Genomic DNA, 22,036 nt, shown 5'->3' with positions numbered 1-22,036 from the left:
CAAGCAAAGAGCTCAGCACCTCTCAACCACATCTGAACTTGGGAGTCTTTCAGAGCAGTGAGGCACAAGGCATGCCAGGAAACAGTATTATGACTACAAGGAAATGTGGCTCTCATGCCTTGGGAAAGCCCTTCCTTCCATGGAAGGAAAGGGCAATGTCTCAGGGTGGTGGGGATGCTTCAGCCAGGTGGCAGGTGCTCTGGGGTGCAGGGGATGGAGGAGGAATGTGAGAAGGACAGACAGGAATGGTCACCTGTGTGCTTGGTGCCAATGTGAGTCTTTATCTCTGCTTCCTCCATGGTGACGAAGTCGCAAGCAGTGCAGCAGATTGAAAACATCCACTGCTCCTTGTCCACGTGGAGTGACATGTGGCTGACAAACTGGACATTGAGCTCTGTCTCAAATCCACACACGTGACAACTACATGAAAGGGTAAAAGAAAAGAGGGGGAGAGAAAAGGGTGACACATACTTCTAAATGTGGGCTGTCCATTTATACACAGTACACTCAAGAAAACTGGAATTTGAAACACATTTGTCTTTCCACCAAAAGGTTTTGCATTAGAAAATTCTTCTGCTTTCTGGGATGCCTCTAAAGTAATCACTGTGCCAAAGAGACTAAGGCCCAGCATCATGTAACAATCACATATGTATTATAACGATGCTAAATAATCGTAAAGTTAATTTAAAACCATGGATTCCAGATGCTGCACATCACCTAACTGATTTCCTTTGGGCAAAGAGATGCGGGGTAGCGTTACCAAGGTATTTAGTGGTGCTGGTACACTGATAAACTCGGAGAGCACCTCACAGCCCAGGAGCCTCTCTCTGGCTCTGGAAACCTTCCCTAGTAGCAATGAAAGCACATACAGTTTGTTGTATGGCACTCCAAGCAAGAGGCTACTCTATCTGGGACAACTTCTGATAGAAGCCACCCATCCCTAGAGACATTCCTGCAAAAGGAAGTTTCCACCAATCAGTATGGCATATCTCTAGGGCAAGATCTGATAGACAGCCAGAAACTTGGGGGTTGTATGACAATCAAACCAATATTGATTCATGATTGAATACAGAAACGAAACATAAAATCCAGGTACTAAAGGGTGATACAGCCAAGGGGAAATATGTAATGCCTCTGGTCTATTTCTCTGGGGTTCTCAGATTTACATTTCCTCAGTTTTTTTTTTTTTTTTTTTTTTTTTTTTTTAATTCTTAGGGAGCAGCAACACACTCAGTTACAAAGGTTGGAGCTTCTGAGCGGAACAGACCTAAAAATTCATCGTCCCCAGAGCCCAGTCACTGTCTGGAGCTCCACCCCAGAGAGCCACCTCTAAGACCATTTCTCTTTCAATTAATACTACCAGAGGCACCCAAGCCAAGAGAGGAGTCTGTGCAACTGCAGGGCTCAATCTAAGCAACGAAATTACTCAAATGAAGGCCAGGCTATGACTCAGAAAAGGAGCCTCGTGATGTATGCCCACAGCAGACAGGTAGGAAATGTTGAAGCCAAGAGTCTGAGAAAGGCAGACTAGCATGTTCCATCTGCAACTCACCTGTAATAATAAGGATGTTTCTTCCCGTCACTGCCTTCAGAGGTGACGGCGCTGACAATGTCCTCGGTGTCTGTACTCACCAGCTTCACGGAATGGACAGTCAAGTGCTGGTTCAGATTTGCACGGCACTTAGCAGCATAGGGGCACAAGTGGCATTTGTATTTTCTTTCCTCTGGGGGAGAAGGAACAGGAAAAAGCCCAAATCGTTTTCAAAAAGGAAGTCCCAACACCTTGTAAGAATCACTTAAAGGTATAAAGGAAAGAATGGTTCAAGTCACATCTCAGATGGCAACAATGGTAATGCCTTGGAATTGTAAGTATCTAAAAGTTTTTGCCCAGCAGGTCACTCCTGTATTAGTACTTTTAAATATCTCCGGCTGGGCACTGTGGCTCACACCTGTAATTCTAGCACTTTGGGAGGTGGAGGCAGAAAGATCCCTTAACGACAGGAGCTCGAGACCAGCCTGGGCATCACAGCGAGACTCCGTCTCTACAAAATTTTTTTTAAAAATTAGCCAGGCGTGGTGGCACATGCCTGTAGTCCCAGCTACTTCGGAGGAGGAGGTGGGAGGATTGCTTGAGCCCAGGAGGTCAAGGTTACAGTGAACCATGATCACATCACTGCACTCTTGCCTGGGTGACAGAGGTAAATCTTGTCTCAAACAAAACAAAACAAAAAAAGAAAAAAAAAGTCCCAGGGCAACTAGAATAGATAACCTGCCCTTTTTTTTTTTTTTTTTTTCCTGGACACCCACAGCCCCTTTTCCTGATAAGGTAAGCCCCATACAGGCCAAAATAATATTTTGTGCGTGAATAAGTGTGTGTGTGTGTGTGTGTGCACCCCATGTTTCAGTAGTGGGTGGGTGCTGAACAGGGGAGGGGAATGAAACACAGCATTTGCAGGACTGCAGTGTAAAAGAGGCCTCATCATTTTCCCTAAGCTCCTGGCTTGGGTCAGCCAAGAAATTAAAAAAAAAAAAAAAAACTAATGAAATTAAGGGGAAAAAATGCTGTGTGAAATAATTTAATTGGAAATTTCATTTTACATAAATAAAATAAAGAATTTCAATTAATTTCTTAATGGAAACCCTCTCATAAAACTGACAAATGTTTCAGTGTCATTTCCAGAGTGGCATTCTGAATTCGTCTGATTAATCAAGCAAATTAAAGTAAAAGGAGCAGGCTTTGCTTTCATCATACAGATAAAGGTAATAGCAGAAGATGAAGGAAAGAACAACTCCAGTGTTCTATCCTTGATGCTTACTTGGTATTACTGAGCCCGGCTTAAAGAAAATACCTGTCTTCTTTAGTTCACAGAGAAGAACATGGAAAAAAAGTTATTCTCTACAAAATATGAGACCATTATTATTATAGGTGGTCCCCAACATCTTGAAGGGCTGGCATCTGGGCTCCGCAGGGTCAGGGGAGGAGCCCTACCATCCAGATAAAATGTGTCCTTTCTTTAGAAGTTTTGCGTTTGTATGCATAAGTGAGGTTGGTAAGTTTTGTTATTAAGGTTATGCATCCTCCATAAAGTGAAACTGTGGAGCTTTTTAAATCTTTTTCTATCATTTGGAAAGGTTTAACAATGTCGGAATTTCCTCTTCTCAAAAGGTTAGAAGGAACTCACCAGGGAAAACTTCTGGACCTGATGCCTTTATTAATGATATGTCCTTCATAATTTTTCCAAATTTCCCTTTGGGAACTGATTGATTCAAGTCTCCCCCTCCCCCTACTTTGGGTCAATTTTAGTCATTCTGTTTAAATGATCTATGTTATCTAAGTGTTCAGCTTTTTTTCTTAGAGCTTAATTATTCTCCAGTAATTCTTTAACATCTTCCACACTGATGATTAGGCTTCCTTTTTCATTCTTAATTTTGAGTATTTTTGCTTCATTTTCTTAATCAGGCTTAAAAGGATTTATCTATTTTATGGCCATCTTCTTTCTAGACTTTGTTGTTTCATCAATTCCTTAAGATGACTGTTAAGTTCCTCTATTTTTGTCTTTCTCTAATTAAAATGTTTACATCTATAAATTTCCTCTGACTAGAGCTCTTGCTGTTTGCTCCAGGTTTACGTATGAAGTGTTCTCTGTTTCATTCCTTTTAGATGTCTGTTATTTGAATTTTTATTTTCTCCCTTTTTCTTTGGTCCAATTAGGCAGGACGTTTTATTGACCCTTACTTATTTAAAATTTCATCTAAATATGCTCAGAGAATGTGACTTTATAAAACTCCACTTTTTTGAACATGTTAAAGTATTCTTTGTGGCTAAGTATATAACTAAATTTTGTCTTTAGTGGAATTTAAGATTAAAAATATTAAAAATATAAAGAGAAAAGACACCAGTCTGGGCAGCATGGTGAAACCCCGTTTCTACAAAAAACTTTTTGTTTTTTTTGAGACTGAGTTTCACTCTTGTCACTCGGGTTGGAGTGCAGTGGTGCGATCTTGGCTCACTGCAACTTCCACCTCCCGGGTTCAAGCGATTCTCCTGCCTCAGCCTCCTGAGTAGCTGGGATTACAAGCGCACGCCACCACACCCGGCTAATTTTTGTATTTTTAGTAGAGATGGGGTTTCACCACTTTGGCCAGGCTGGTCTCAAACTCCTGACCTCAGGTGATCCACCCGCCTTGGCCTCCTAAAGCGTTGGGATTATAGGTGTGAGCCACCGTGCCCGACAACAAAAACCTTTTTTTAAAAAATTAGCCAGGCATAGTGGCAGCGTGCACCTGTAGTCCCAGCTACTCAGAAAGCTGAGATGGAAGGATCGCTTGAACCCGGGAGGCAGAGGTTGCAGTGAGCTGGGATGGAGCCACTGCACTCCAGCCTGGGTGTCAGAGCGAGACCCTGTCTGGGGAGGAAAAAAAAGACAAAATTAATCTTGTCCTATTAATACTTCCTGTCTTGCTTTTTAAATTTTGTGTGATGTATGAAACCTTTATTTCGAACTTTTCTTTATCATTTTGTTTTTGTGTTCCCTGTAAAGAAGATACATCTGGATTACTTAAAAACCTGATTTCAATGTAAAAATGGAAATGTTTGATTTTATTATTTCCATCTTGCTTTATGTTTACTACTGATTTTACCTTATGTCTTTTTGTCTTCAATTATTTTTGCTGTGTGGACTAAGTTACTATTTATTCCTCCTTGTTAACTTGGTTGCCTTCCCTTTCCCATCTCTCAGAACCAACCATATTTCTCCACAATTACATGTAAATAAAGGCAGAAGCTGTTTCTCCACCGAGGTGCCTTTTCCCCAGCTGCTCTGACCCATCACAATAAGATAAAACCAGTAAGATGGAGTGTGTCCCCCTGTCCTGCACTCTCAGGATGAGCTCAATACATTTTTTTTTTACAGAATTTAGGAATTTTACCGGAATAAACCTAAATTGTGTATATTTTCTCATCAGTCCTACTTGGAACTCAATGAACCCTTTCAATACAAATAAAAAAGCCTTTCCAAGGTCTTCTTTAAACATGCCAGGCAAAACGGCTTGAAAATGTCAGGATAAACACATTCCCAGCGCTTCCTGTAACGCCTCTCTTAGAGAAACTCAGCTTCTGGAGAGTAAAGAAGTTGGTGATGGAGCATGGAGGGCTGACAGCCCAGGCCCCACTCACTCACCTGTGTGCAGCGACAGGTGTCGGGACAAGGTCTGCTGTCGGCCAAACACTTTCCCACACACGTCACAGGGAAAAAGTTGGTCATTGAATTTCCAGGATGGTAATCCATTCCCTGCCTCTAGGACTATCTTTTCTGTTTCTGGGTCAAAAGAACAAAGCATCATGAGAAATAAGGCAACAAGAATACATTTTCTGTTAGTCAACATTCAGGATTTCAGCAGAGCCTTCCCTCTGAAGAACGTGGCTAGTAACTGCAAATGAGTCTCCGGAACTGGTTTTGATGCTCATTTCCTGTCTCTAAGAAGGCCATTCTTGAAAGCTGTGGTGGCAAGTGGATTCCGACACCCGTCAAATCTTCAGTATTTTCTGTCTTTCATCACTGAAGACCAGCCAACTAACCCTCTAGTCAGTTGACAGCACTGTGCCCAGTATACAGCAGATACTCAATAAATACTTGTTGAATGAGTTGCCTGACTTGCATGTTAAAATTCCAGAAACGTAGGCTCTTGCCACAAGACAGTAAATAAAGGATTGTAGGCTGGGCTTGGTCACTCACACTTGTAATCCCAGCATTTTGGGAGGCTGAGGCGAGTAGATCACTTGAGCTGCAAAGTTCAAGACCAGCCTGGCGAACATGGTGAAACCTTGTTTCTACTAAAAATACAAAGATTAGCTGGGCATCGTGGCGGGTGCCTGTAATCCCAGCTACTTCAGAGGCTGAGGCATGAGAATCGCTTGAACCTGGGAGGCGGAGGTTGCAGCGAGCTGAGATCACACCACTGCACTCCAGCCTGGGTGACAGAGTGAGACGCTGTCTCAAAAAAAAAAAAAAAAAAAAAAAAAATGTAAGTCTCAGATTCTGATGTGAAAACAAATGGTGCTATCCCTTGAAAGGAAATACACTTTCATTCTCTTTAAGAAGAAAGCTTTGCTCTTCATTCCAGTTTGAGCAAAATCCTTAATGAGGAATTTGTGCTAAGTAGACTCAGTGATGACTACCGCACACCGTGCCACAGAAAATCCCCTAATGCAAGAATGAACCAGAATTTCCCCAAAGGTCTCACATTTGGGAAAACAGTGAGTGCCACAAGTTGTCCACCCATAATTCATAGCCATGAACGAAACAAATGGACTTTAATACATTCTCTAATCATCTTAAAGAGTTTTTATTTTCTCATTCTTATCCCTAGGATTACCTTTAATCCTAATTCATGTTTCTTCTTGTGGAACTGTACCAGATTATGTAAACATTCCTTCTATGATAATGTCATAAAATAGGTGACAGAGAACACCAGGAAAAGGGAAGGAGACACTTCTAAAAGGACACTTGAATGGGCCACTGATAGGCCTTTCACCTCACTTTGAAGACGAAGACAAATGATACATTAAGTTAATATCTTGTCTTTTACCTCAGTAAATCATTGCAAATCTCCTTAAAGCACAGTGCTGCATTTAGAACTGGACACCATGTGGTGATAATTGAATGGTGGTAAGAACTTCTCACAATCTAAGCAGATGAATATGCTCACAACACGAGTCAGAGATAACATCAGAAGAAAGAACTTTATTTCACACAATTTGGTTAAAACTGCTTCCCAATACAGGCTTCCACCTGTATGTGGATAAATCAACAGGATCAATTTTCATTTGAATGATTTTCCAGTTAGGGTAATCTAAGGGAAGAAGAAACAAATATGAATGTATGTCTGGAAAGGGGAGGAGGGGAAATGATGGTGAAACTGCAATAATGTTCGCTGTGAGGCACCTGCCAGCAATCCCAACACTGATAAAGCACATGAATTGATTTATCTGTGTTTGTTAAAACGTAGCACTTGGGGCCTTAGGGAGAAGAGTTGCTCTTATTAAAGTAGAAATGTGTGACTAAAAACCTCTCAAGGGAAAGAGAATTAAAAAAAGGGAGTTGAACTTCTGAGAACAAGAACTACTCTTAGACGACTGTCCTTGAGTCCAAGCAGTGGGCATTTCAGCTGTGCAGTGAATTTCAGTATATCAGTAGCTCCTTTTCAGTGTATAATAAAAACAGTGCTTCCAAGAACGATAATGGTAATAATTATAAGGAGAGGTCAAGAGGGTGCAGGGTCTCTTAATACATTCATAACAAGAATGAATGAATTGGGTCAAATACCAAACAAGTAGATGCAATTAAAAATAGATAAGCATCTTAATAAATCCTTCAAGTATCAGTCATGTACTCAAGAAGTTGAAGCATCATGAACTGTCTGATTCCTTCCACTGGTCTTAGAAAATGATGAAAGCACAAATCTCATCATGTCTTGTTCTGTATGCCAATGGCTCCTCAAGGCCAAACTTCTGGCTTCTGAGTCCTTCATGGCCTGGCTCTGGCCACCTCCCACCACCCAAATGCTTGGCAAAGTAGACTGCTTGACTTTTCAGGAACAAACAATTCCCTTTTAAGTGTCATTGCTTTTGAATCAACTGTTCCTCCACCAACAGCTACTCCCCACAACTACTTCTGCACAATAAACTCAGACTCAATTTGAAGCCCCATCTCAGATTTCATCTCCTTGGTGAAGCCCTGCCCAATTCCCAAGGAAGATTTAGTCATTTCCCCTGCTCTGTCCCAGGGCACTTTTATGAATATTTCCATTGTACCACTTTACCTGTTATATCACTTGTTTACATATCTTCTATAAGCCATATATATGCATATAAGCCATTTATATGCATATAAAACACCCAGCCCAGCCAGCATAGTCCAACGTGAAGCAGTGCTCAGTCAACACGTCCCCTGGCCTCCCTCCCCTGGGGGAAGGGTTCTGCATTATTTATTTGTGTATCCTCAGCATTAGCACAATCTCTGCTACATAAGAGGTGCTTAGTATATATTTGTTGAGTAAATGAATGACTGAATAAAAGGGTCCAAGTGAGGCAGAGAATAGACATTATTCTTATTTTATAGAGCAAAAGACTAATAATTTAGTAGCATTCATTAAGGCCTATGGCCAATTCAGAATGAAAAATCAGGCTACCTGCCTTTTGAATTACTGTTTTAACTCAATTCACTAACTGCTTTCATGATTCTATTAGTGGAAATGTTTGCAGTCCTGAGCCATACCTCCAAAGGCTCTAAATTCTTACCTCTTCCCAATAGCATCAAGCCACAAGATGATTCCCTTTATGATGAACTCTGGCAGTTGCTATTTGTCAGTTAACCCAACAGTCATTGTCAGCTTTCCTTATCCCCTGACTTCTCCAGCCATGGAAGCAGCTGGGGTAGCCATGTGCCAAAGTTCTGAGAAGGCTTTTGCGTTTCCGTTAAAATGAAGGATATGACTAGTATTGCCCCCTTCTCTTTTCCAGCCTTGATCACAGAAGAAATGGTTAGGACTCTGGCAGCCATTTTGTGAATATGAGGCATGAAGACAAAAGCCAACTGCCAAAGATGGAGAAAGGGAAAGATGGGAAAAGTATAGGTCCTTGATATGGTTTGGTTCTGTGTCCCTGCCCAAATCTCATGTCAAATTGTAATTCCCAGTATTGGAGGTGGGGCTTGGTGGGAGGTGACTGGGTCATTAGGGGTGGAGTTCTCATGAATGGTTTAGCATGGTCTCTCTGGTGCTGTTCTCATGATAGTGAGTGAGTTCTCACAAGATCTGGTTGTTTAAAAGTGTGCAGCACCTTCCCCTTCTCTATTCCTACTGCTCTGGCCATGTAACATGTGCCTGCTTCCTCTTCACCTTCCACTATGACCGGAAGCTTCCTGAGGCCTCCCCAGAAGCCAAGCAGATGCCAGCATCATGCTTCCTGTACAGCCTATGGAACTGTGAGCCAATTCAACCCCTTTCTTTATAAATTACCCAGTCTCATGTATTTCTTGATAGCACTGCAGGAACTGACTAATACAGTCCTCTGTGACATTTCTCAGTAGCTGAATGAACACCAGCAACCACCCACTTCTGGACTTCTTGTTTCGTGAGGGAAATAAGTCCCTGTTTGTTTCAGCCACCATTGGTTGGGTTTTCTGTTACTTGTAACATTCTTAACTGAAGGCCCTTCCTATGGTTCCTCTTGGTCTTAGGACTTTGAACATTAGGTTCCACCTTTTGACAGGCTTTAATTCCCAAAATCCCCCATCCTGTGAAGAACTCTCCACATTAATTATCAACAGCAACAAGTGTACAGCCAGCCGAACACATTTCCATCTTAATTATCTTCTTCTGTTGGGAAAGAAAAACCTTAAAAGCTTCTTTTAGATTACTCAGGAATTTCCTTTAAAAAAACTTTTTATGAAGCATAATATATGTAACAGAAAAGTGCACATATCAATAACTGCTTTTAAGTAGTTCCAAAGTCACAAAACAGCTTGGAATATGGGTACTATTTTTAAATTTTTGCTACTCTTCATCTTGATTCCCCTATCCCTTAGCATTTGTTTCATTATTTTAAGTAGCTTGAATGTATACTTAAGATTCTCTTCATTTCTTTTAGAAATACTTGTCTAATGGTAACCTCTTTTTTTGTATGGAGTCTCATAGGATTTTGTCTCTTATAAAGCATTTTATTTCTTTTCACACTCTTATGTTCTGATCCCTGGGATAACCATAAATTGCTTCCAGAAATTCCTGGCTACTCGGTATTATGTGATCAGATGTTTTTTCTCCACTTTTCCACCTATGATGTTTGCCTTGAATGTCATTTGGGCTTTTCCTCTTCCTTATATAGGTTTTTGTTTTAAATGAAGCAAACAGGTGTATAGGATTAAGCACTTTTGTCCTTATAGTACAGCTGGAAAAATAGGAACACAGTGTAAGGAGAACGATCCCATCTTAGCAATCCGAAAACAAGGCTTTCAGCTCTTCCTATTAATGGTGAATTGAGGTCTGTCATCCATAATGATGAGGACTACTTGGTCAAAATACAATACAGCAAACTATGCTTCTTATAACCTAGTTATTCAAGGGGACATGTCTCATTTCATGCATAGGTCCTGGGAAGATGAAACCCATCCAGCATGTCTCCAAAAATTTTCCTTAATTAAACACATTTCGTAGAATTCAGGAGAGAATTCTATCAAAATCTGCTTGACAAAACATTGTATCAAGTAGAGCACTCAGTTATCTTCAGATCCAATTTGTTCATTTTCAGGAGGATAAAAATGAAGCCTTATATTCCAGGACCTCTCCAACCCCAGGGTAACCCACAACTTGCACAAGGTTGGGCAACAGTTTCCACAGTAACTAAGTCTCTATCCTGCCCCAAATCTTAGTTCAAGGAGGAACCTGAACGATCATCTTGTTCAATGTCTTCTGTTTTATATATTAGGGAACTGAGGCCAAGAGAACCTAAGTAATTACCCCAGGTAACCTGGCTAGTGACTCTGGGAGAGCAGAGACAGACCCACGGTGTCATTCAAGCTCCTCCAAGCCATATGAAATCAATGCCAAAGTCTACAAACAAACAAAGGAGGGATTTTTCTTCTCTTCCTGTTCTTTGGCTCTGAGTTTAATACTCTTGGTTACACATGGACATGTGCAGATTTAGCAACAATCCACAGACACTAGCACTTTTCTCCATTTCTCTTCTTAAAAGTGTAAGCCTAGAATATTTCCAGGCACAGAGATGTTAGAAACTCTAATATGTCAAAACTTAGAATAAAGAAGGAACAAGATAGGGAAGTCCTAAAAGCCAGTCCTCTCTGAGGTAAACATGGTATTACTGAAGAAAGTTCCCTTGAACCTTTCATTGCCATTGGGGAGCATTTTCGGTAAAATTAAACAAACACACAAATAAGCAAAACCTCAAAAAACAACAGGGACAAAGGAAAGGACTTTAGTTTGCTTCCTTTCAATTTTAACATAATTTGACCCTATATTTGGTGTATTGTTTTGCTTTGTGGGCACACTTTACTGTGTGAAAAGATCCCTGTATTCTCTGACAAAACAGCCCTCTCGAAGAACCATCTCTCAACCTGATTTTGGTAAAAGAAATGCTAAGACAGAAGGCTTTATTTGGCGACAGCTGTAAGCAAAAGATTGGCCAAAATATGACCTCAATGCATAAATAACTGTTCAGATCAACTAAATCTCATTACTGAAGAAGAGGCTCTGGGGCCGCTTGGGTTTTCCATTGTGACATGTGGTATTTTGATCACTTCTTTCTTTCATGATCAAGGCTGGAATGTTTTGTTTTGAGGCATACCTCAAACTGAAATTCTGAAATCCTCTGTAGTCTTGAATAGGTTAAAACCTACCAGGTCATTTTCCAGGCAGAAAGCAGAGGGCATGGAACTTTCTGGTCAGACTCTAGCCCTACTGGCTCTGTCCTTTGGTTTCATGGGTTCTGCATGGCCTCTGCTTAAAACAAGCTACCACCTTCTGAGGGCTGCTTGTGAAGCTAAGAGTCAGCTGTGGTTTATGACTCTTCGGGGGTTAATATCTTTGTTCCAGTGCTTGCAGCTCATCTACATTCCTTTTTAATTTTTTCAGAGTAATTTCAATTTAGGGTTACTTGCCAACATCTACCGTTTTAGAATTTCCAGCTCAGAGGATCTATCTTGCCGTGTCACAGCTGTACTGGAACAACAGCCACAGTGCAGATGGCTGGCACTGGTGACCTGTCCCATCATTTCATTTACTACTAGTGACCCTGCACAAGATGCCAGAAGTGTTGCTCATGCCAGTCCTAACAGACTTACTAGGCTCCCTATGACCACCTCTCTGCAGGTGTTGGTGGAACCAGCTTCCCCTTTAAGTACCATTACACTCACCCAAAAACAGGCTTTTCTGCAGGTCAAGGTGTTGCCTCAATGAACTGCTAAGATAGAAGAATTGAGAAACAGTTTTTGTCGGCTGGGGGCAGTGGCTCAGGCCTGTAATACAAGCACTTTGGGAGGCCAAGGCGTGTGGATCACAAGGTCAGGAGTTTGAGACCAGCCTGGCCAACACTGTGAAACCCCGTCTCTATAAAAAATACAAAAATTAGCTGAGTGTGGTGGCATGTGCCTGTAGTCCCAGCTGCTCGGGAGGCTGAGGCAGGAGAATCGCTTGAACCCGGAGGCAGAGATTGCAGTGAACTAAGACCATGCCATTGCACTCTAGCCTGGGTGACAGAGTAAGGCTCTGTCTCAAAAAATAAAAGAAAAAAAAAGAAAAGAAAAAAGAAATAGTTTTTGTCAATCTGTGCTCAGTTAGAAACACTGGGTGGAGATTCTTAGATGTAAAAGAGTTAACAGCCTTGATCTCTGGGCTCATTTCAACCTTCAATGCTTAACAAACTTAGTAAAGTAGAATTTTGCATTACTACTTTCAGAGGGTCCATGCACAGGCCCTGGGAAGATGACACCCATCAAGCATGTCTCCAAAAATTTTTATTAATTAAACCCATCTGATAGAATTCAGGTGACAGTTCTATCAAACTCTGACAGAGCATTAGATCAAGTAGAGGACTCTGATACTTCCAATCCAACTCCTTCATTTTCAGGAGGACAAAAAAGGAAGCCTGTCACTCCAGGAGTTCTCAGACCCCAGGGCACCCCACATCTTGCACGGGGTCAAGTAACAGTTTCCACAGTAATTAAATCTCCATCCTGCCCCAAACCCAAGATCAAGGAGGAATCTTAACAATCATTTTTTTTCAAAGTTGCTGTTTTACATATAAGAAAACTGAGGCCTAGAGAACCTGAGGAACTACCCCAGGTAATCTGCCTAGTGATTCTGGGAGAGCACAGACAGACCCACAGTCTGCCTGCTCCTCTAAGCCATATATAATCAATGCCAACTGCTTAGTAAACAGCTGCTTCTGAAAAATCGTCCCAGGAAAACTGGGTGACCTTTTTTTTTTTTTGCTTAGTGCTGGGTAACAGCTTAAAAAATACTTACTGATTGATTTGTATCGTAAATAACCGTGTTTTCTATATCTGGTTCTTTATGCAGGTCATTTTAAATCAATAGTAGAAAACTGGACCTTGATTCCTTGGGTAACAGAAATGGCTAGTACTAGATGTCCCTAATTCCAGTGAGGCTGATCACATAGAACTTGAGCACCATCGGGACCTTCTCTAAGCCTCCAAATGTAGATAGTCACTGCCAGAATCTAGGCCAATTGATGTCTGCCATTATAACAATATTTCTTTTAAAAAAAAACTATATAACTGAATCCTTTACAAAATCCACATACGAAAAGTTGGATATTGCTTCCGTGTTTTCCCTGTACTTGTATTTCCAAGATTAGTGGGATCCTCTATAAAACCTTATTGAATAAATGACATAATCACATCATCAAGATCAGGACTGTTGTACTGAACGTAAACCTAGTTTTATATTACAACATGGAAGCAAACTGACAATATTGATTCAGGAATCATGTCTAAAGGACCTGGTTATTATCTTGCCCATTACACAGACCAGTGACCACTTCTCTTCTTAATGATGATGGTAGGATTTAAGGTCTTAGCAAATGCCCTCAGAATGTCCCAATGTTCAGGCCATTTATAAATCTTTGTTAGAAAAATAATCAGGCCTGAAAATTATGTCTTTTTTGTTAGTTTGTTTGGCTTTGTGACAGAAACTGATGTTTATTTACTCAACGTCTAACAGAATATGCGGGTTTTTGTTTTGTTTCAAGGTGGCAATGTGCCCAGTTAAAAACATACCTTCCTTACTAGCTTCCATTGCTATTAAAGGCTGGTCATGGAACACAGTTCTGGACAATGAGATATAGGTGGTAGTTCCTATAAAGACTTTTGCCCTTCACTCTGCCTCCTCCTTCTTGGCTGTCTGGAGGTACCGCAGCTCTCTTTCAATCATAAAGATGAAGGCCATCGATAACGACGGAGGAGCAGAAAATAAAATGGTGGGTCCTTGACGTTTTCCTCAAATAGCTATACCAGTCTTACATTGCCTATTTCTGAATTCTTTATTATGGGAGAAAACAAATCCATAATTGGTTAAGTCTCTGTGGTTAAGTTGAACATGATTCCAACAAATAAAGACTTAACGTGTATAGTTTCATCCAATTTTGGCAATTTATCTCTATTATGCAAAACAATATTGGAGTTTGTTAACAGTATATTAAGGAGACCATACATAATTAAAACAATAACTTATATTTATGGAGGACTGACCACTGCATTAGTCACTATATGGTGCATTTTACACATATGTTTAATATTTAACCTTATAGCAGCACCATGTATTAAGACACTATGATTACCATTCTTATTTTACAACAAAACAAAACAAGAAAACAAAAACAGTATCAAGCTCAGGGTGGCTAAACTCAAGGTCATCTAGCTGGTAAGTGATAGCCTTTCCCAAACCCAAATCTGTCTGACTACAAAGCCCATACTCTCAACCATTTATTACATTATACTACAAGACCAAAGAGGAAAATCTAATGGTTCTAATTTATTTCACGAGAGACAGATCTTCTGTCTGTTACAATCTCGATTTGTTCCGCTGTAAATTCACCAACCATAAAGAAGAAGCATCCGCGATCACATAAATCTAAAGAGAGCTTTATTGAGGCAACCTAAATGCTTCCCCCAGGGCCTGCCTGGAGAGAGAATGGTGGAATTTGGAGGCTCTGCCTCATTTCTGTTACCCAAAGCCTCTTTGGCCTCTTCTTTACATCTTTACATCTAGTGAGTTGCTGCATATGAAAAATCTGAGCACCAATTATGTAAATTTTAATCATAAAACTTATTTCAGGTCAGCTTTCACTTGCTCCAGAATGAGACCCTTATAGTCTGTTCTTTCAACTTTTCCCAGTGAAGAAAAATAACAGGCATTCAAGTGCAGAGCTACCTAAAGACTGTATTAGGTGATAGCACATCTTTAAATCCAAAAGTTATCTTCTGTAATTTACTATAAAGTATGGGCACATATAAGAACACCTTGAGGAAAAACATTATCATTGGGCAAATACAAGAATTTCCTCTTTTCTCTTGTTTGTTGTTGAACTGGGTTTTCAATATATATTAATATTTACTGAGTAAATGAGGAAAGGAATAAACGAAATGAAAAGAGCAGATCACTATAATTAAAAATTTAACGATTCTAAAATACTCTAATATTCTAGAAATACTGAGTTTAGAAAGTAAATCCAGACTTTCTAAAATACTAAAATTTTAATGTTAATTTACTCCTGAAATTTTGCAATGTGCTATGCATCATACCTACAGAATACTGAATATATTTCTTTTTAAAATTCAAGTCACAGTCATTTCCAAATATTATTCAAGTAAGCCTCTAGGGATTCTGCAGTTCTCTTCACTAAGATTGGAATCCACTGGTATTCTCAATTATTCTACTCTTCTTTTCTTATGAACAAGCCTTGATCATATCAACCATTCCTTTAAAGATTTCTAAATTTCCTTAAAGCCCTTATCAGCTCCCAGACACTGCAATATTCTTGTGTGACGACATCCAGTTTCAAATTTTCAGTCTTCCTCTTTCTCTGCTCCTAACCTATTGAATTTTGTATTAACAGAAAATATAACTATTCTACTTTGCCTTTCTCCTGACCTTGGGTTTTAGCACATTATAACATTTTTGTTAGTTGATGGCAGATTTAACATTTTAAAGCAACAGTGGTCACAAATATTTTTTCTCTTTGATCCAGAAATCCTACCTATTTGATTAGGCAGAGTTACATGTTTTTATATGATGGGAATTTTTTCTGTTTGTTGGTTTATGTAATCATTTTCCTCAGGCGGGCAATCACAGACACGGGACTGGGAAATACTTTGTGTCTTAGTTCATTCAGGCTGCTATAACAAAACACTGAATGGCTTATAAACCACAGAAATGTTTTTCTCATAGTTCTGGAGGCTGAGAAGTCCAAGATCAAGGCACTGGCAGAATCAGTGTCTGGGAAGGTCCTGCTTCCTCACAGACAGCCATCTTCTCACTCTACCCTCAGATGGCAGAAGAGGCAAGGGGTCTTTTGTAAGGGCCTCTTTTAGAGGGGCACTAATCCTAGTCATGAGGGCTCCACTCCCAAGACCTAAGCACTTCCCAAAGGCTCCACCTTCTAAATAGCATCACTTTAGGGGTGAGGAATTTAACGTATGAATTGAAATGGGGGGACATAAACATTTAGACCACAGCACTTTGTTAACTAGGAGAGGAGGAAAGGGATTATTAGAATTTTCCTATGAATGTATGTCATAATGACTGGCAGCACTGATAATTAGTTACCAGTAATAATAAGTAGCATAGTTGGCATATATTTTTTTATATAAATAAAATAGGCCATCTCTATTATTCTCAGTAATTTGAATACACACATACTTTCTTTAATGGTTGAGAAAACTTTGGATTTAGGTGTAGCTGAAAGAGGAATTATACATGTGAATAGCTAAGATTTATTTAGCACTGATTTTACTCTGGGCACTGTGCTAAGGCTACAGGTTTTACTTGCATAATTTCATTTAATCCTCTTAACAAAAGATTAAGGTTGGTCTCATTATCCTTATTTTATAGATGAGACAAATCAAGGCGCAGAATTGATTAAGAAATCAGCTTGTTCTTACATAGCTGGTATGAGGGAGAGCCAGGATTAAACCCAGGATGCCCAACTAGGAAGCGCATGTACTCTACAGCTTTTCTTACACTGCACACAACTCTAGTTGTGTCCATGGGGTATGTCATTCCTCTTTGCAAAAACCTCTACTTTCTGTGACAAAGTAGATAAAGGCTGATAGCCTTGAGGCTTAGCTTCTGGCCTCAAGATTTCTATGAGATAGTGACCTCATTTTGGACCTGGTGCTAAGGAGGCCAACACCATGTGTTAAATGTTTCTCTTTCCTAGGTGGCAAGTGCTGCTGCATTTCATGGCCTCAGATCAAAATACAACCTCATTAGCTGCTGTGAACACAATGTTCCTGTTGAAGAATGGAATGGAGTTAAGAGTGTAGAAGGTCTGATGTAAATTTACTCCTACTCCAAATGCATATCCTATTGACAAAGAGTTTGAACTATTGCATTTGTATATGAAAGTCAGGGCATTCTATTGTTTTCAGTTTTCACAAGGGAAAAAAAAAAGAAAAAAAAAAGAAATGGCATTACTACTGTCAATATAAATAAATGAAAAATCTAAGCTACTTCTATTTGTCATTTCAGGATTGGGAAATGGACTTTTGGCCCACAAACCAGAAATATATATATCCAACAGCCCAGGAATAGACATATAATTTTTTTTTTTTTTTTTAAGATACAGGGTCTCTTTGTCACCCAGGCTGGAGTGCAGTGGCACGGTCATAGCTCACTGCCGCCTCGAATTCCTGGGCTCAAGCAATCTGTCCATCTTGGCCTCCCAAAGTGCTGGGATTATAGGTCTGAGCCACTGCGCCTGGCTTGGGATATTTTTAAGTAACAGATAATATTCAATGATTCAACTCCAAAGTAGTTGAGCAAAAGAAGTACCTACATTTAAAAAAGACGTCTTCCTTCCATTTCAATTTTCAAATTGAAAAGGAATTCAAATAAATTAAATAAAAAGGTCAATGTAAAATTTTGGCTACAAATAACACTAGAGAAAGATCAAATAATAAACTGGAAAATATGGCAGGACTACCTTACTCCTGAGTGGAAATGCAATACATTCTAGTTATGTGCCCTGTATTACTGTAGGCTGTTTGTGTATTGATTTTTCTCATGCATTATGACTTGGCCACCTTTAAAAAGCATCTCTTCCTACCCTCTCTTTACATAGATCTTAAATATAATAGACAATAAATATTTGTGGATTTGTTTAAAATTCCACTAGCTATAGGCAAGAGAAAACATGCATAGATGCATACATATGTAATTTAATGTCAATAACTTCCACATAGACAAGGCTGAGAAGTCCCAGCCTGTGCATACTGCACCCTTAGGGTTCCCTAGAGTGACAGAACTAATAGTGTGTGTGTATATATGTGTGTGTGTGTGTGTGTATATATATATATAAAGAGGAGTTTACTAAGTATTAAATTACACTATCACAAGTTCCACAATAGGCTGTCTGCAAGCTTGAGGAGCAAGGAGAGCCAGTCTGAGTCTCAAAACTGAAGAACCTGGAGTCTGATGTTCAAGGGCAGGAAGCATCCAGCATGGGAGAAAGATGTAGGCTGGGAGGCTAGGCCAGTCTTGCCTTTTCACGTTTTTCTGCCTGCTTTATATTTACTGGCAGCTGATTAGATTGTTCCCACCAGATTAAGGGTGGGTCTGCCTTCCCCAGCCCACTGACTCAAATGTTAATCTCCTTTGGCAACACCCACACAGGCACACCCAGGATCAATACTTTGCATCCTTCAATCCAATCAAATTGACACTCAGTACTAAACATCACACTTTCCTACCCTATAACAGAAAGCTGTTACCTCTAACTTTGATGGTAAAAGTTCAACCTCAAAAGGTCTTTGGAGACCTTCCCTCAGCAGAATCTTTGCCTCATCTTTGGTGAATTAGGGAGAACTGGAAGAAGGCATAGTATTGCTTCTAGTTCATAGAGAACTTGAGATGTAGATAAGCTAATTGCTTGCCTAAGGTCTTCCAGCAAAATTCTGACTGGGGGGATGTCAGTCTCAGCTCAGCTCCCTCTTCACCTCATCCCCCTGCCTCCCCACATGCTGAGGTTCAGGTTCTTAATCACACTACATACCAAAGGCTTTGCAGAACGAATCGGTCTTCAACCATACACTGTATTACGGAACATGTACTACAGCAGACAACAGATGTCACCATGAGAATCTTATTTTCTGCTATTTCCCAATTTTGGCATGTGAACATTTATAACCTTAATGTTGCATGAACAAAGATTTTTGCATTTAATATTAATATGGGAACTCACAAATCCTCCTTCTCCAATTGAAAGGCTGCCACATTCTGATTTCAACAGTGTATGGCTGCTTTTTCAGCATGTAAATTTGCCTCAAGGTCCTGTTGGTGTCTTCTGAGCTGAAAATGTGGTCACATTCTAGTCTTACAGGAGACAATGTCAGGTAAAATGTCTAGAGATTTTCACATTTGTCATTTTCAAAGCACACATAGCCTGTAATCCCAGCACTTTGGAAGGCCAAGGTGGGAGGATTTCTTGAGCTAGGAGTTGCAGACCAGCCTGGGCAACATGGCGAAACCCTGTCTCTACAAAATTAGCCAGGTGTGGTGGTGTGTGCTTGTAGGCCCAGTTACTCAGAAGGCTGAGGCTGGGGCGGAGTGGGGATGGGATAGGATGGGATGGGACGGGATGGGAATTGCTTGAGCTCAGGAGGTTAAGGCCACTGCACTTCAGCATGGGCGACAGTGAGAGACCCTACCTCAAACAAACAAACAAACAAACAAAAAAAAACAAAAATAGCGCATACATACCCAACAACAGTAAAGGCCGATGGAAAAGGTTTTTACTTGTCAAGACCTAATTCACAGAGATATTTCTACTGTTAAGGAAACCAGTAACATCCACAGCAGAACAAAACACTGCATAACACCATATCCCAAATATTGGTTTGGCAAGAAACCATGGGTTAAAAAGTGAGTTTTCAAAGACAGGGCTTTCAAGAGGACTGGCACCTTTATTTCCTCTTCCAAAGTGAAGGTTTAAAAAAAATGGCAAACTCTGCTGTCTAGCCAAGGCTGCCGAACCACGTGTACCTGCCAAACCACCCAAGAATCATTCAGTGGCTGGTAGACAGTGGGTCAATCTGCTTCCTCCCCTGAGATGCATGTGCTGGGGATGTCCTCATAGGGTCACGCCAAGTCAGAGGCAAGATGTTATGTTTTTTCTTTTTTGAGACTAAGTCTCACTCTATCGCCCAGGGTGGAGTGCAGTGGCGTGATCTTGGCTCACTGCAATCCCTGCCCACTGGGTTCAAGCGATTCTCATGCCTCAGCCTTCCCAGCAGCTGGAATTACAAAGCACCCACCACCCCACCCAGCTAATTTTTGTATTTTTAGTAGAGATGGGGTTTCACCATGTTGACCAGGCTGGTCTTGAACTCCTGACCTCAAGTGATCTGCCCCCCTCAGCCTCCAAAGTGCTGGGATTACAGGTGTGAGCCACCGTGCCTGGCTGGCGTTATGTTTTGCAAACAATTTTCGTCTCTTAGAGCCCACGGCTCTGAGTTACACAATTCTGGGACTACATCTGCAATAATTATGAATCAATGGCATTCTAACATAATCTACTTTCCCAAAACAAAAATTAGAGGTCAGATCCCCTCAGGCTCAAATCAGAACCTGAGTTCCTCTGTGTTGGATCTCACTGCATGAATTAGGCAACACGATAATGAGAAGTATTTCCGTTTGAGCCAATCGTTTTGCCCTAAACGATAGAACGTGTACGAGTTAATCCCTACATTAGATTCACATGTGCGAGGTAACGTTTTAACAGGGAAGTGGAAGCAGTTGTACTATTTCTGAAAATCTTTGCTGTGTCTGCCTAGCCAGAGTAGGGTATCTTATCAGTGGCTCCTCAGCTAAGGCTTCCAATTCCTTTTGAATTTAATTTGGAGTCAGTCAGTGGATAAATCATATAAAATATGCGAAAGAGAACTAGCTGTTGATTCTGGGCACGCATATATTTGGCCCACATAGTTAAGTGATCGTGTCTCTACAGTGAGATAAAATGGCCTACCAGAAGCAGTAATAAACCCCAGGTGACTCCACTGAACCATTCTTTCAGGCTTCAGTGTCTACCCTACCGAAACCATGCTAATATCCTTCATATTCTGTTAACTTGGGAAGGATGTAACCACTTGATTCCACAGGGTGAAAAACTTGCCATTTGGAACCACGGAGGGAAGAAACTTTTACTTTATTTCCCCATTTCAATTATCAGCTTGAAGGGAGGTTCTTCACTCTTTCAAGTACAGAGCTGCTTAAGAATAATTGTTCCTAAAACAAACACACGCAGACATGTTTCCACTTGTTTGTATGTAAAATATCTCTGGAAGGATGTATACGAAACTGGGAACACTGGGAAGGGTGAGAGTCGGGGGTGGAGAGGGATGAGGTTAGCGGAGCAAGGAGAAGTGAATTGTTGGTGGGGAAGGGTGGAAGGGAGACCTTATTTGGTTACTTGCAAATCAACTTTCTAACCAATTTTTGAAAATTTGGTGCCACCCGTCTCTTATCTACCTTCTTAACACCTATGCAGGAAACACGGTGACAGCAATGATAATACAATTTACTAAGAGCTAATGATGAGTCAAGCACTCTGCTAAGAACCTTACATAAATTATATCATTTGTTCCTCCTTTTTTTTTTTTTTTTTGGGATGGGGTCTTGCTCTCGTTGCCCAGGCTGAGTGCAGTGGCATGATCTTGGCTCACTGCAACCTCTGCCTCCTGGGTTCAAGCAATTCTCCTGCATCAGCCTCCCGAGTGGCTGGGATTACAGGCGCCTGCCATCACGCATAGCTACTTTTTTGTATTTTTAGTAGAGACGGGGTTTTGCCATGTTGGCCAGGCTGGTCTTGAACTCCTGACCTCAGGTGATCCACCAGCCTCAGCCTCCCAAAGTGCTGGGATTACAGGCATGAGTCACTGTGCCTGACCTCGTTTGCTCCTCCTAACAACCCATGTGGTAGGTACTACCTTCATTTCATAGATACCGAAGAGAACCACATACACTGACCATATATGTACTGGATGCATGTACTATGTGGCATGGGGGTGGCTCCTGGGGTCACGCCAAGCCAGAGGCAAGGTGTTACATTTTATAAAGAATTTTGGTCTCTTAGAGCCAGTGGCTCTGACTTACACAATTCTGGTACTACATCTGCCACAATTATGAATCAATGGTGTTCTAGCATAATTTAATATCCCAAAAGAAAAATTAGAGGTCAGATCCTATCGGGCTCGAATCCGAACTTGAGTTCCTCTGTGTAGGACAG

At 40.7% G+C, this 22,036-nt stretch overlaps 1 protein-coding gene across 9 annotated transcripts in view; it reads right to left on the bottom strand.

Moving 5' to 3' along the window:
* The window catches only part of LOC105463419 (zinc finger protein 827), a 173,833-nt gene that overhangs the window by 16,138 nt on the left and 135,659 nt on the right, over positions 1 to 22,036 (bottom strand). For all 9 annotated transcript variants that reach the window (XM_071092970.1, XM_071092969.1, XM_071092968.1 and 6 more), the window contains 3 exons: positions 5,181 to 5,318; positions 1,553 to 1,724; positions 254 to 420 (listed from right to left, as the gene is read on the bottom strand). In XM_071092970.1, the coding sequence (XP_070949071.1) occupies positions 254 to 420; positions 1,553 to 1,724; positions 5,181 to 5,318 (477 nt within the window). The remainder of the gene's footprint in view (positions 1 to 253; positions 421 to 1,552; positions 1,725 to 5,180; positions 5,319 to 22,036) is intronic.

This window comes from Macaca nemestrina, chromosome 3 (assembly GCF_043159975.1).
Source record: "Macaca nemestrina isolate mMacNem1 chromosome 3, mMacNem.hap1, whole genome shotgun sequence".
Lineage (NCBI taxonomy): Eukaryota > Metazoa > Chordata > Mammalia > Primates > Cercopithecidae > Macaca > Macaca nemestrina.
This window is presented reverse-complemented; position numbering and strand designations above follow the sequence as displayed.